The sequence below is a fragment of the Lytechinus variegatus genome, chromosome 9 (assembly GCF_018143015.1).
Source record: "Lytechinus variegatus isolate NC3 chromosome 9, Lvar_3.0, whole genome shotgun sequence".
In the NCBI taxonomy this organism is placed as follows: Eukaryota; Metazoa; Echinodermata; class Echinoidea; order Temnopleuroida; family Toxopneustidae; genus Lytechinus; species Lytechinus variegatus.
The window spans coordinates 1,245,975-1,261,939 of NC_054748.1; the positions used below are offsets into that span (position 1 = coordinate 1,245,975).

The following is a 15,965-nucleotide window of genomic DNA, read 5'->3' on the forward strand; positions in this document are numbered from 1 at the left end:
TCAATATAAAGAGCTTACCTCGGATGGGGAACAGGTGGCTAGAATCCCAGCGATTTGTTCGTACCCAAACAGCAAAGACAGTCCTAGGGGAGTCGTTCCATGGATGCCGTCTAGTTCAGGACTCGATCCTGGTGCCAATACAACGGGAACGACATTTGGGCGACCATCATGCACAGTAGAGAGTACTTTTGCACAACCATCAGCGATTTCCCTGTCGGCTTTAGCTCCTTGACCTATCAGATATTCAATGACTTCAACATGGCTATTCTGGACAGCAAACAGCAGTGAAGTGTGACCATCATTATCTTCTTTATTCACCTCAGCTTTTTGATTAACAAGATGCATGGTGACATCAAGTTGTCCATTCGCAGCTGCAAGATGTAAGGCAGTCAAACCAGCCTTATCTCCTCTATTCACTTTAGCTCCTTGACTGATAAGATATTTAGTGATATCTAGATAACCATTCTCACACCCAAAATGTAATGCAGTTCGTCCAGTGTCATGTTGAATATTTACGTCAGCACCTTCACTGATGAGGCATTTGGTGATATCATGCTGGCCATTCACAACTGCATAGTGCAATGCAGTACTACCATTATTATTCTCTTTATTCACATCGGCCCCTTGACTGATGAGATGTTTTGTGACATCAAGATCACCATTCTGAGCTGCAATATGTAATGCAGTCAAACCATCTTTTTCCTTTCTATTTACTTCAGCTCCTTGACTGATAAGATGTTTGGCGACATCAAGATAACCATTCTGAGCAGCAGTGTGTAATGCAGTCCGACCATCTTTTTCCTCTCTATTTACTTCAACTCCTTGACTGATGAGATGTTTGGTGATATCAAGATGGCCATTCTGAGCAGCAGTGTGTAATGCAGTACTACCATTATTATTCCCTTTATTCACATCGGCTCCTTGACTGATGAGATGTTTGGTGACATCAAGATGACCATTCTGAGCTGCAATATGTAATGCAGTCAAACCATCTTTTTCCTTTCTATTTACTTCAGCTCCTTGACTGATAAGATGTTTGGCGACATCAAGATAACCATTCTGGGCAGCAGTGTGTAATGCAGTCCGACCATCTTTTTCCTCTCTATTTACTTCAACTCCTTGACTGATGAGATGTTTGGTGATATCAAGATGACCATTCTGAGCAGCAGTGTGTAATGCAGTCGAACCATCTTTTTCCTCTCTATTTACTTCGGCTCCTTGACTGATAAGATGTTTGGTGACATCAAGATGACCATTCTGAGCAGCAGTGAGTAATGCAGTACTACCATTATTATTCCCTTTATTCACATCGGCTCCTTGACTGATGAGATGTTTGGTGATATCAAGATGACCATTCTGAGCTGCAATATGTAATGCAGTCGAACCATCTTTTTCCTCTCTATTTACTTCAGCTCCTTGACTGATGAGATGTTTGGTGATATCAAGATGGCCATTCTGAGCTGCATAGTGCAATGCAGTACTACCATTATTATTCCCTTTATTCACATCGGCCCCTTGACTGATGAGATGTTTGGTGACATCAAGATGACCATTCTGAGCAGCAGTGTGTAATGCAGTCCGACCATCTTTTTCCTCTCTATTAATTTCAACTTCTTGACTGATGAGATGTTTGGTGATATCAAGATGGCCATTCTGAGCAGCAGTGTGTAATGCAGTACTACCATTTTTATTCCCTTTATTCACATCGGCTCCTTGACTGATGAGATGTTTGGTGATATCAAGATGACCATTCTGAGCTGCAATATGTAATGCAGTCGAACCATCTTTTTCCTCTCTATTTAATTTAGCTCCTTGACTGATAAGATGTTTTGCGACATCAAGATAACCATTCTGAGCAGCAGTGTGTAATGCAGTCCAACCATCGTTCTGCTGTTTATTCACTTCTGCACCCTGGCTGATGAGATGTTTGGCGACATCAAGATAACCATTCTGAGCAGCAGTGTGTAATGCAGTCCGACAATCTTTTTCCTCTCTATTTACTTCAGCTCCTTGACTGATGAGATGTTTGGTGACATCAAGATGACCATTCTGAGCAGCAGTGTGTAATGCAGTCCGACAATCTTTTTCCTCTCTATTTACTTCAGCTCCTTGACTGATGAGATGTTTGGTGACATCAAGATGACCATTCAGAGCAGCAGTGTGTAATGCAGTCCGACCATCTTTTTCCTCTCTATTTACTTCAGCTCCTTGACTGATAAGATGTTTGGTGACATCAAGATGACCATTCTGAGCAGCAGTGTGTAATGCAGTCCGACCATCTTTTTCCTCATTATTTACTTCAGCTCCTTGACTGATGAGATGTTTGGTGATATCAAGATGGCCGTTCTGAGCTGCATGGTGCAATGCAGTACTACCATTATTATTCCCTTTATTCACATCGGCCCCTCGACTGATGAGATGTTTGGTGACATCAATATGACCATTCTGAGCTGCAATATGTAATGCAGTCCAATGATCTTGTTGCTCTCTATTCACATCAGCTCCTTGACTGATGAGATGTTTGGTGACATCAAGATGACCATTCTGAGATGCGAAGTATAAGGCCGTACTACCATCATCATTTCCTTTATTCACATCAGCTCCTTGACTGATGAGATGTTTGGTGACATCAAGATGACCATTCTGAGCAGCAGTGTGTAATGCAATCCAACCATCTTTTTCCTCTCTATTTACTTCAGCTCCTTGACTGATGAGATGTTTGGTGATATCAAGATGGCCATTCTGAGCAGCAGTGTGTAATGCAGTACTACCATTATTATTCCCTTTATTCACATCGGCTCCTTGACTGATGAGATGTTTGGTGATATCAAGATGACCATTCTGGGCTGCAATATGTAATGCAGTCCAACCATCTTTTTCCTCTCTATTTACTTCAGCTCCTTGACTGATAAGATGTTTGGTGACATCAAGATGACCATTCTGAGCAGAAGTGTGTAATGCAGTCCGACCTTCTTTTTCCTCTCTATTTACTTCAGCTCCTTCACTGATGAGATGTTTGGTGACATCAAGAAGACCATTCTGAGATGCGAAGTATAAGGCCGTACTACCATCATCATTTCCTTTATTCACATCAGCTCCTTGACTGATGAGATGTTTGGCGACATCAAGATGACCATTCTGAGCTGCAGTGTGTAATGCAATCCAACCATCTTTTTCCTCTTTATTTACTTTAGCTCCTTGACTGATGAGATGTTTGGTGATATCAAGATGGCCATTCTGAGCTGCATAGTGCAATGCAGTACTACCATTATTATTCCTATTATTCACATCGGCTTCTTGACTGATGAGATGTTTGGTGACATCAAGATGACCATTCTGAGCTGCAATATGTAATGCAGTCAAACCATCTTTTTCCTTTTTATTTACTTCAGATCCTTGACTGATAAGATGTTTGGCGACATCAAGATAACCATTCTGAACAGCAGTGTGTAATGCAGTCCGACCATCTTTTTCCTCTCTATTTACTTCAACTCCTTGACTGATGAGATGTTTGGTGATATCAAGATGGCCATTCTGAGCAGCAGTGTGTAATGCAGTACTACCATTATTATTCCCTTTATTCACATCGGCTCCTTGACTGATGAGATGTTTGGTGACATCAAGATCACCATTCTGAGCTGCAATATGTAATGCAGTCAAACCATCTTTTTCCTTTCTGTTTACTTCAGCTCCTTGACTGATAAGATGTTTGGCGACATCAAGATAACCATTCTGAGCAGCAGTGTGTAATGCAATCCAACCATCTTTTTCCTCCCTATTTACTTTAGCTCCTTGACTGATGAGATGTTTGGTGATATCAAGATGGCCAGTCTGAGCTGCATAGTGCAATGCAGTACTACCATTATTATTGCCTTTATTCACATCGGCCCCTTGACTAATGAGATATTTGGTGACATCAAGATGACCATTCTGAGCACCAGTGTGTAATGCGGTCCGACCATCTTTCTCCTCTCTATTTACTTCAGCTCCTTGACTGATAAGATGTTTTGCGACATCAAGATAACCATTCTGAGCAGCAGTGTGTAATGCAGTCCAACCATCGTTCTGCTGTTTATTCACTTCTGCACCCTGGCTGATGAGATGTTTGGCGACATCAAGATAACCATTCTGAGCAGCAGTGTGTAATGCAGTCCAACCATCCTTTTCCTCTCTATTTACTTCAGCTCCTTGACTGATGAGATGTTTGGTGATATCAAGATGGGCATTCTGAGCTGCATAGTGCAATGCAGTACCACCATTTTCATTTCCTTTATTCACATCAGCTCCTTGACTGATGAGATGTTTGGCGACCTCAAGATGACCATTCTGAGCTGCCATGTGTAATGCAGTCCAACCATCTTTTTCCTCTCTATTCACTTCAGCTCCTTGACTGATGAGATGTTTGGTGACATCAAGATGACCATTCTGAGCTGCAATGTGTAATGCAGTCCAACCATCTTTTTCCTCTCTATTCACTTCAGCTCCTTGACTGATGAGATGTTTGGCGACATCAAGATGACCATTCTCAGCTGCCATGTGTAATGCAGTCCAACCATCTTTTTCCTCTCTATTTACTTCAGCTCCTTGACTGATGAGATGTTTGGTGACATCAAGATGACCATTCTGAGCTGCAATGTGTAATGCAGTCCAACCATCTTTTTCCTCTCTATTTACTTCAGCTCCTTGACTGATGAGATGTTTGGTGACAGCAAGATAACCACTATGAGCTGCAGTGTGTAATGCAGTCCAACCATTTTTACCCCCTCTATTCACATCATCTTCTTGAACGATGAGATGTTTGGTGACATCAAGATGACCATTATAAACTGCAATGTGTAATGCAGTCAAACCATCTTTTTCCTCTCTATTCACATCAGCACCCTGGCTGATGAGATGTTTGGTGACATCAAGATGACCCTCCTGAGCTGCAATGTGTAATGCAGTCCCACCATCTTTTTGCTTTATATTCACTTCAGCTCCTTGACTAATAAGATGCTTGGTGACATCACGATGACCATTCTGAGCAGCAGTGTGTAATGCAGTCCGACCATCTTTTTTATCTCTATTTACTTCAGCTCCTTGACTGATTAGATATTTGGTGACATCAAGATGACCATTCTGAGCAGCAGTGTGTAATGCAGTCGAACCATCTTTTTCCTCTCTATTTACTTCAGCTCCTTGACTGATAAGATGTTTGGTGACATCAAGATGACCATTCTGAGCAGCAGTGAGTAATGCAGTCCAACCATCTTTTTCCTCTCTATTTACTTCAGCTCCTTGACTGATGAGATGTTTGGTGATATCAAGATGGCCATTCTGAGCTGCATAGTGCAATGCAGTACTACCATTATTATTCCCTTTATTCACATCGGCCCCTTGACTAATGAGATGTTTGGTGACATCAGGATGACCATTATGAGCTGCAATGTGTAATGCAGTCCAACCATCTTTTTGCCCTCTATTCACATCAGCAGCCTGACTGATGAGATGCTTCGTGATTTTAAGATGTCCATCCAAAGCTGCAATGTATAATGCAGTACTACCATTATTATTCCCTTTATTCACATCGGCCCCTTGACTGATGAGATGTTTGGTGACATCAAGATGACTATTCTGAGCTGCAATATGTAATGCAGTCCAACCATCTTTTTCCTCTCTATTTACTTCAGCGCCTTGACTGATAAGATGTTTGGTGACATGAAGATGGCCATTCTGAGCAGCAGTGTGTAATGCAGTCCAACTATCTTTTTCCTCTCTATTTACTTCAGCTCCTTGACTGATGAGATATTTGGTGATATCAAGATGTCCATTCAAAGCTGCAATGTGTAATGCAGTCAGACCATTATCATTCCCTTTATTCACATCAGCTCCTTGACTGATTACATGTTTGGTGACATCAAGATGGCCATTCTCAGCTGCATAGTGCAATGCAGTACTACCATTATTATTCCCTTTATTCACATCGGCCCCTTGACTAATGAGATGTTTGGTGATATCAAGATGGCCATTATGAGCAGCAGTGTGTAATGCAGTACTCCCATTATTATTCCCTTTATTCACATCGGCCCCGTGACTGATGAGATGTTTGGTGACATCAATATGACCATTCTGAGCAGCAGTGTGCAATGTAGTCCAACCCTCATTTTCCTCTCTATTCACATCAGCACCCTGGCTGATGAGATGCTTGGTGACATGAACATATCCATTCTGAGCTGCCGCGTGTAATGCAGTCCAATCATCTTTTTGCTCTCTATTCACAAAAGCTCCTTGACTGATGAGATGTTTGGTGACATCAAGATGACCATTATGAACTGCAATGTGTAATGCAGTCAAACCATCTTTTTCCTCTCTATTCACATCAGCACCCTGGCTGATGAGATGTTTGGTGACATCAAGATGACCCTCCTGAGCTGCAATGTGTAATGCAGTGGAACCATCTTTTTCCTCTCTATTCACATTAGCACCCTGGCTGATGAGATGTTTGGTGACATCAAAATTACCATTCTGAGCTGCCATGTGTAATGCAGTCCGACCATCTTTTTTCTCTCTATTTACTCCAGCTCCTTGACTGATTAGATATTTGGTGACATCAAGATGACCATTCTGAGCAGCAGTGTGTAATGCAGTCGAACCATCTTTTTCCTCTCGATTTACTTCAGCTCCTTGACTGATGAGATGTTTGGTGATATCAAGATGGACATTCTGAGCTGCATAGTGCAATGCAGTACTACCATTATTATTCCCTTTATTCACATCGGCCCCTTGACTAATGAGATGTTTGGTGACATCAGGATGACCATTATTAACTGCAATGTGTAATGCAGTACTACCATCTTTTTGCTCTCTATTCACATCAGCACCCTGGCTTATGAGATGCTTGGTGATATCATGATGTCCATTCAAAGCTGCAATGTGTAATGCAGTCATACCATTATCATTCCCTTTATTCACATCAGCTTCTTGACTGATGAGATGTTTGGTGATATCATGATGGCCATTCTGAGCTGCATAGTGCAATGCAGTACTACCATTATTATTCCCTTTATTCACATCGGGCCCTTGACTAATGAGATGTTTGGTGACTTCAAGATGACCATTATGAGCTGCAATGTGTAATGCAGTCCAACCATCTTTTTGCTCTTTATTCACATCACCTTCTTGACTGATTACATGTTTGGTGATATCAAGATGGCCATTCTGAGCTGCATAGTGCAATGCAGTACTACCATTATTATTCCCTTTATTCACATCGGCCCCTTGACTAATGAGAAGTTTGGTGATATCAAGATGGCCATTATGAGCAGCAGTGTGTAATGCAGTACTACCATTATTATTCCCTTTATTCACATCGGCCCCTTGACTGATGAGATGTTTGGTGACATCAATATGACCATTCTGAGCAGCAGTGTGTAATGCAGTCCAACCATCATTTTCCTCTCTATTCACATCAGCACCCTGGCTGATGAGATGCTTGGTGACATGAAGATATCCATTCTGAGCTGCCGCGTGTAATGCAGTCCAATCATCTTTTTGCTCTCTATTCACAAAAGCTCCTTGACTGATGAGATGTTTGGTGACATCAAGATGACCATTATGAACTGCAATGTGTAATGCAGTCAAACCATCTTTTTCCTCTCTATTCACATCAGCACCCTGGCCTATGAGATGTTTGGTGACATTAAGATGACCCTCCTGAGCTGCAATGTGTAATGCAGTCGAACCATCTTTTTCCTCTCTATTCACATCTGCACCCTGGCTGATGAGATGTTTGGTGACATCAAAATTACCATTCTGAGCTGCCATGTGTAATGCAGTCCGACCATCTTTTTTCTCTCTATTTACTCCAGCTCCTTGACTGATTAGATATTTGGTGACATCAAGATGGCCATTCTGAGCAGCAGTGTGTAATGCAGTCGAACCATCTTTTTCCTCTCTATTTACTTCAGCTCCTTGACTTATAAGATGCTTGGTAACATCAGGATGACCATTCTGAGCAGCAGTGTGTAATGCAGTACTACCATTATTATTCCCTTTATTCACATCGGCTCCTTGACTGATGAGATGTTTGGTGACATCAAGATGACTATTCTGAGCTGCAATATGTAATGCAGTCCAACCATCTTTTTCCTCTCTATTTACTTCAGCTCCTTGACTGATAAGATGTTTGGTGACATCAAGATGACCAGTCTGAGCCGCAGTGTGTAATGCAGTCCGACCATCTTTTTCCCCTCTATTTACTTCAGCTCCTTGACTGATGAGATGTTTGGTTATATCAAGATGGCCATTCTGAGCTGCATAGTGCAATGCCGTACTACCGTCATTATTCCCTTTTTTCATATCGGCCCCTTGACTAATGAGATATTTGGTGACATCAAGATGACCATTATGAGCTGCAATGTGTAATGCAGTCCAATTATTTTTTTGCTCTCTATTCACATCAGCACCCTGGCTGATGAGATGCTTGGTGATATCAAGATGTCCATTCAAAGCTGCAATGTGTAATGCAGTCCTATCATTATTATTCCCTTTATTCACATCAGCTTCTTGACTGATGAGATGTTTGGTGATATCAAGATGGCCATTCTGAGCTGCATAGTGCAATGCCGTACTACCATTATGATTCCCGTTATTGGCATTGGCCCATTGACTGATGAGATGTTTGGTGCGATCAAAATGACCCGCCCGAGCTGCAATGTGTAATGCCTTCCGACTATCCTTTTTCTCTCTATTTACTTCAGCTCCTTGACTTATAAGATGTTTGGTGACATCAAGATAACCATTCTGAGCAGCAGTGTGTAATGCAGTCCGACCATCTTTTTCCTCTCTATTTACTTCAGCACCTTGACTGATGAGATGTTTGGTGATATCAAGATGACCATTCTCAGCTGCATAGTGCAATGCAGTACTACCATTTTTATTCCCTTTATTTACATCGGTTCCTTGACTAATGAGATGTTTCGTGACATCAAGATGACCATTCTGAGCAGCAGTGTGTAATGCAGTCCGACCATCTTTTTCCTCTCTATTTACTTCAGCACCTTGACTGATGAGATGTTTGGTGATATCAAGATGGCCATTCTGAGCTGCATAGTGCAATGCAGTACTACCATTTTTATTCCCTTTATTTACATCGGTCCCTTGACTAATGAGATGTTTCGTGACATCAAGATGACCATTCTGAGCAGCAGTGTGTAATGCAGTCCGACCATCTTTTTCCTCTCTATTTACTTCAGCACCTTGACTGATGAGATGTTTGGTGATATCAAGATGGCCATTCTGAGCTGCATAGTGCAATGCAATACTACCATTTTTATTCCCTTTATTCACATCGGCCCCTTGACTAATGAGATGTTTCGTGACATCAAGATGACCATTCTCAGCAGCAGTGTGTAATGCAGTCCAACCATCTTTTTGCTCTCTATTAATTTCAGCTCCTTGACTGATTAGATGTCTGGTGACACCAAGATGACCATTCTCAGCTGCATAGTGTAATGCAGTCCCGCCATCATTATTCCCTTTATTCAATTCACCTCCATGACTGAGAATTAAATTCATCATCTTAAGATGTCCCGCTGCGGCAGCGAGATGTAAGGGTGTTTGCCCCTTTGACATGTTTGAGGTAGTCTTTTCGACATCAGCTCCGTTTTCAATGAGAAACTCAGTGATGTCCTTTTGGTTGTTTTCTACTGCAATGTGTAAACACGTGTATCCATCTTGGTCTGCCTCGTTTATGTTAGCACCATGTTTGATCAATTGTTTTACCTCCTTAATCTTTCCTTTCCATACCGCTTTTTGTAATTTTTCAAACACGTCATCCATAGTGCCAAGTTACTGGTCCCGCTGCTATTTAGCCTGTATCATACAGTGTCAAGATGAGCCTTCATTAAGAATCTAGAACTTCATTATTTGCCATTGTCTGCTGGTAAATTTAACCTGTCTTCACGTCGTTCCTTAAGAGAAGAATGTTTGAAATAAAGTGAAACTTCTGCATGTCTGCACCACTCTGTGTATTTGAACGTTGTGAAGCCCTTATTCCGAAGTGTGAAAGAAATATATGTCTCAGAACAGCTGAATCATGCAGTTCATTGGTGCATTGTTGTCACCATCCACATGATGTTTACAACTATTCATACCGTGTTACCAAAGCGTGTCGATACTATATTGTACTGGAGAGAATATAATATCCAGTAGTAATGATATTTACCGACTACCCTCACGTTATTGGTTTATGGTAGTGATAAGAAGAGAAGTGTAATTGAAAAGTTTTGTTGATTCTCTTAAAATTTGAAGCATTTGAGATATGACTTTTGCTCCTTGTGTTTAGATATAATTGAACCAAAAACAGCAAGTACTTGGCACTCGCTTTAAATGACTATGGTGAAATATGTATACTTTTAATAGATTCCTGAAATATAGTCCTTAAAATTACCCTGTTTGGGGCCAATATATACAAACATTTCAACTCGCGCTTCACACTCGCATTAAGCGTATAGCGAGACAGGTACGTATCATGATTACAAAATTTTGCTAATAATGTCCCTTATTAGGTCTGAAAATACAAGAAATCAAATAATTTTATGCAAAACATCCTCTGTTGCAGGGGAGGACTTCAAATTTTCTTCACAAAATTGAAATATAGTTATCCAGTTTAAATGATTTAAGAGTGCAAATTTACGATATCAGAATCAGGGGTGAAGGCAGACATAATTAGAAAATGTTTGTCTGGATTAAATTTGCATAATTTGCACAATATTATGCAAATAGGTAGTTGTAAATTCGAAAAAAAAATATAATCAATATAAAAACAAGATCCAAATTAAATTGACTTGAATGATGGAACATTATTATTTGCATTAATGTGGAACCGCTTTGTCTATTTTGCATAATATGCAAATAAGTATCCCTCATATTCGAAAATTTAAACAAATTGAGATATAGATTGAATGTTGCATGTAAGACTCTCGTTAAAGACAAAGTAATATGATGAGATCACAAAAACAAATGATAGATAGGCCTATACCTATTCAGCTTAATGTCAGCTATATCATTTGAATATTATGCAAATGATCATCCTATGTATTATTATAATCATGGGAATATGTCCACGTCTTTTACCTAAAAACTTGATTGTGCTTTGATTTCTCTGTTTTATCATAAGCAACAACTAATGCAAAATAAAAGTATCCGACACAAAGTCACCGAGAATATTTAGGCTTCATAGCAGTATTAACGTCTTATCTTGCGTCGAAAATGGGCAAATAGATTGCGTATTGTTCAATATAGCAATAAAATTAGACCAAAAAGCAACCTCCGTGTAGAAATAACACTAAATTTTACTTAATTTAATGAAATTGATGGTATGCCATTTAAGGCCATTTAAGAGAATACAGTAGCTGTTGGTACAACTAACACTCAGTAACAGCATGAAACTAATGAGCGTTGCGATAAATAGGTATATATTATTTACATGTGCATAAGGGTAAAAGGCTCTTTTACACATCAAAACATATTTTCTGTTCATGAAGCCCATCGGAAAAGATAGAGGAGGCACCTTGCTGTTTGGAGCCCCGAATAAGGCAAAATGACATTTCTGCTATAGAGTAAAATTACTTTCATTTTGTTATTTAAACCACTTGTAGAGGACAGAGTAGGACTTTCTCTATCAGCTACATGAAAAGTAGTGCTGGCAAATCGGAGATTGATGACGCGACGTTTCCTCCTGCGAAAAATTGTTCCGGGCTTAATTATTTCTAAGATGTAGGTTGAGGGTTGCAATAGGATTTTATGTTAGTTTGGGGGTATAGGGTGTATTCTTAAACCAGGGGTTTTCAATATAGTCCAACTTAAGAAAGTATAGGGTAACGTCTACATGTCTAGCGTCTAGGCTTAATTCGGGTCCCATGGCATTCTCTGGCGACAAATCCAACTTCCACACATTAACGGAATTAATAAAAGTAATATTAATAATATTTCGCATTTATATAGCGCTTAATACATCGAATTACTTGATGAAATACTATTGGGATTTTGTAATTTGCATGATTGTTTCTCAAAAAAGTAGTCCAGGATAGGCCCCATAGAAAATCGACTAAACCTTTTTTTTCACATATACAATATATTATTATGGTTTCTTGTCAATTCGAGGGCGCTGATTACGAATCTGAATGATGCCACTCATGTAACCTTGAGCATTTTCCGCAAATTGGCAAAATTCAATATGGCTGCCAAAGTCTGAAATTACCCATGAAAATCATAAAACTGCCCGCAAAAAACAAAGATCAGATAATATTTCACTCCTGCAACACAATTACAGACATTTTTTAGCCAGTCTGCTTGCAATTTTCTGATTTTGATAAGTAATATGCATATTTCGGCGGCCATATTGGATTTTGCCAATTTGCGGAAAATGCTCAAGGGTACACGATCTAGTGCCATCATTCAGATTCGTAATCAGCACCCTCGAATTGACAAAAAAAACATAAAAAAGTACTGTTTATAATTATGAAAAAACATGGTTATGCCTCTTCTATCATGGACTAAAACCCACTCTATGGGCGACAAAGGAATAAATGTCATTGCCGTAAACTGGTTCCAGCCAGATTTCTGAAATACTGAAATTACACTCTAAATTACAGGAATTTAAAAAAAGTCCAGATGGACCAATCGATTTCTGGATTTAGTTTTAATCCCAAAGACTTAGATTTACATCTCAAATGATTTAAATTTTACTCTATCGAGATTTAAAAATGAATCTTAAGGATTCAAACTAAATCCGAAATTCGATTGGTCCCTAACTACAGTCCACGTGGACCTATTTCAAATCCGTGTAATTTAGAGTGTATCGATCGAAATCGGCTGCTACTGCGCAAGCGCACTAGCAGAAATTTGGCAAATATTCCCTCTATTTTGTACAGGATTTCTATGGGCAAAGCCCGGCGCGCGTTTCCGTTTTACACCCTGGCGAAGGCATTTTCCGGAAAAGTAGCCAAAAAGCGACTAGTGAAGAGTCTACACACGTCGCTGGTTGCATGCAGCGTGCGACACAGGCGAGTCCACCACATTTGCACAGTTACTACAGAGAGTTCCTCGGCACTTCCCTAGAGAGAGTGGCGGTCAGGAGTGAATTCCGAGCATGCTTTTGCAGTCGCGTTGTTTATATATGACAGTTTTTTTTCTAAAAATAAATTATTAACTAAATGAATAGAATGACAGACAAAATCAAAATAAACAGATACTTATAATGGAAAGACAAATTGAAGTTTGATGGATTGATACACTTAGAATTAGCTGCCGAAAGATAGATATAGAAGACTGATAGAGACAAGATAGACAGATAGATAGATAGATAGAAATAGAGAGGGAGAGAGAGAGAGAGAGAGGTGGATAGATAGATAGAAAAAGAGAGAAAGAGGGAGAGATGGATAGATATATAAATAGAGAGAGAGGGAGAGAGATGTTATACGTGGAAATATGGACGGACAAAGAGAAAGAGAGACAGATAGATATAGATGTTAGATAGATAGAGATAAAGAATGAGAGAGACAGAGAAGATAGACAAATCAACAGATAGATAGATACATAGATAGATAGAAATATAGAGAGAAATAGAGAAAGACAGACAGATGGATAGAGGATTTGAGAGATAGAGATGAGAGATAGATAGATGTTAGATAGATAAAGAGGGAGAGAGACAAAGAATATTAACAAATTAACAGATAGATACTCTAGTTAAAAAAATAGATAGATAAATAGATAGAGAGAATGAGAGAAAGACAGACAGATTGATAGATAGAGAGAGAGAGAGATATATAGATATTAAATAGATAAAGAATGAGAGACACAGAGAAGATTATTAACAAATTAACAGATAGATAGATACTCTAGTTAAAAAAATAGATAAATAGATTGAGAGAAATAGAGAAAGACAGACAGATGGATAGATAGATGGATAGAGAGATAGATAGATAGAGAATTTGAGAGATAGATGTTAAATAGATTTAAAAGTGAGAGAGACAGAGAAGATTATTAACAGATAGATACTGAAGTTATAAAAATAGATAGATAAATAGATAGAGAGAAATAGAGAAAGACAGACAGATGGATAGATAGATAGGGAGAGATAGAGAGAAATTGAGAGATAGATAGATGTTAAATAGATAAAGAATGAGACAGGGAAGATTATCAACAAATTAACAGATAGATAGATACTGTATACAAAAATAGATAGAAGATAGATAGATAGATAGATGGATGGGGGAGAGAACTTGAGAGATGGAGATATGTTATAGATATATGGACGGAAAAAGAGAAATAGAGAAAAAGACAGACAGATGGATAGATAGAGGGAGAGAGAGAGATAGAGAATTTGAGAGATAAATAGATAAAGAATGAGAGAAACAGAGAAGATAGACAAATTAACCGATGCTGTATTTTCATAGATAGATAGATAAATAGATAGAAGAAAGACAGACAGATGGATAGAGAGAGAGAGAGAGCTGGAGAATTTGAGAGATAGATAGATGTCAGATAGATCAAAAATGAGAAAGAAGAGCGACAAATTAACAGATAGATACTGTAGTTACAAAGGTAGGTAGAGAGAGAGAAATAGAGAAAGACAGACAGATGGATGGATAGATAGAGAGAGATAGAGAATTTGAGATATATGTTAGATAAAGAATGAGAGAGACAGAGAAGATTATTAGATAGATAGATACTGCAGTTACATAGATAGATAGAGATAGAATTTGAGAGATAGATATATAGACAGATAGAGAGAAAGACAGACATCAGCAAATCGGCAAGGCAATGATCAAGGCAAACATTCGTATTGAACCTGGAAAGTAAAAGCTCAGCTGCATTTGCAAGTACCATGGTACGGTATGTTCAGCGGATAACTTCGGTGCGGACTTTGAATCGCGCGCCAAGCTGATAATTGTGACCTTTCGCAATCTTCACCGACGCTAATTTTGGGGTCCCCTTACACAAAATTTATCGTTTAATCATACACTTGATTTTTAAGATTGATTGTACATCATAGTCAATAGAATCAAACGTAGAAAACTGCTGTACAATCAATGCTAAACTTTGTGTTACAGGGGGGTTACAGGCCCTACAGATCTGCTTTTCGTGTGCAAAATCCTTTCCCGCGACACCCGCACTATACATACATGTATATTATGACTGATGGCTGGAGATATTCGAAATGTAGGACCTAAAATAGATTATGACATGGATAAGAAAGTGGTTTTTCAAACAGATCGAGTACATATTGAATGAGGAAAAACTTACTGAATGAACGCTTAGATATAGATCATTACACTCCATCGAATCGATATTGCATTTAATGTGGATTATTGGTGGATCACTGGCAATTGATTTCATGGGTCAGATCAACCTCTCTAGCCAAAACCATTTCTGTACACAGCATATACATGTACAATACGTTTAAGCACGGACCCTATAGGGTCCATGGTTTGAGCTAACGGGTTTCTTTGTTCTATTGTGTACGCCTTCTACACAAACGATATGCCTCGAGCACACGATGTGAGGGGCATTATGTTTTACATTCCCCAGAAATGGGATTAGATTCAAATTCCGGGGGGACCACTTCCATTGATGAGTGGATACCATGCGCGACAATGGAGTTTCGAAAAGCACCTAAACAATGGAAGTAAGTCTTTTTCATATTATGAAAATGCATCTCTTAATTAGTATTTGGATTGTGACACCCTACAAGTATTGGATATGTCAGTATCCCTTTTTCAGCATTTTAAACATCGTTTTGACACCCTTATAACGCTACATAGGTCTATACGTAATATACTTGCCCACTCTGTCCCCTTTTACGCGTGGTTGCTCTTGGTATCCACTAATCAATGGAAGTGGGCCCCCCGGGCGGCCTCTCGAGCTCTAGGAGGAATCAAATGTGGCTTTGGAAAGTCGTCCTCAATCGGATATATCGCTGT

At 39.3% G+C, this 15,965-nt stretch overlaps 2 protein-coding genes across 2 annotated transcripts; both read right to left on the reverse strand.

Annotated features, from left to right (window-relative positions):
• On the reverse strand, window positions 1-8,337 carry LOC121421179 (serine/threonine-protein phosphatase 6 regulatory ankyrin repeat subunit B-like). Its single transcript, XM_041615841.1, has 10 exons — window positions 8,217-8,337; window positions 7,623-8,093; window positions 6,556-7,355; window positions 5,841-6,183; window positions 5,283-5,744; window positions 4,761-4,925; window positions 3,168-4,232; window positions 2,277-2,450; window positions 1,782-2,009; window positions 1-920 (listed from the first exon to the last, which is right to left on the reverse strand). The coding sequence occupies exons 1-10, from the start codon at window positions 8,335-8,337 to the stop codon at window positions 1-3; spliced, it is 4,749 nt and encodes a 1,582-aa protein (XP_041471775.1).
• Window positions 8,334-9,819, reverse strand: LOC121421180 (putative ankyrin repeat protein RF_0381). Its single transcript, XM_041615842.1, has 2 exons — window positions 8,445-9,819; window positions 8,334-8,350 (listed from the first exon to the last, which is right to left on the reverse strand). The coding sequence occupies exons 1-2, from the start codon at window positions 9,817-9,819 to the stop codon at window positions 8,334-8,336; spliced, it is 1,392 nt and encodes a 463-aa protein (XP_041471776.1).
• Window positions 9,820-15,965: the final 6,146 nt, after the last annotated feature.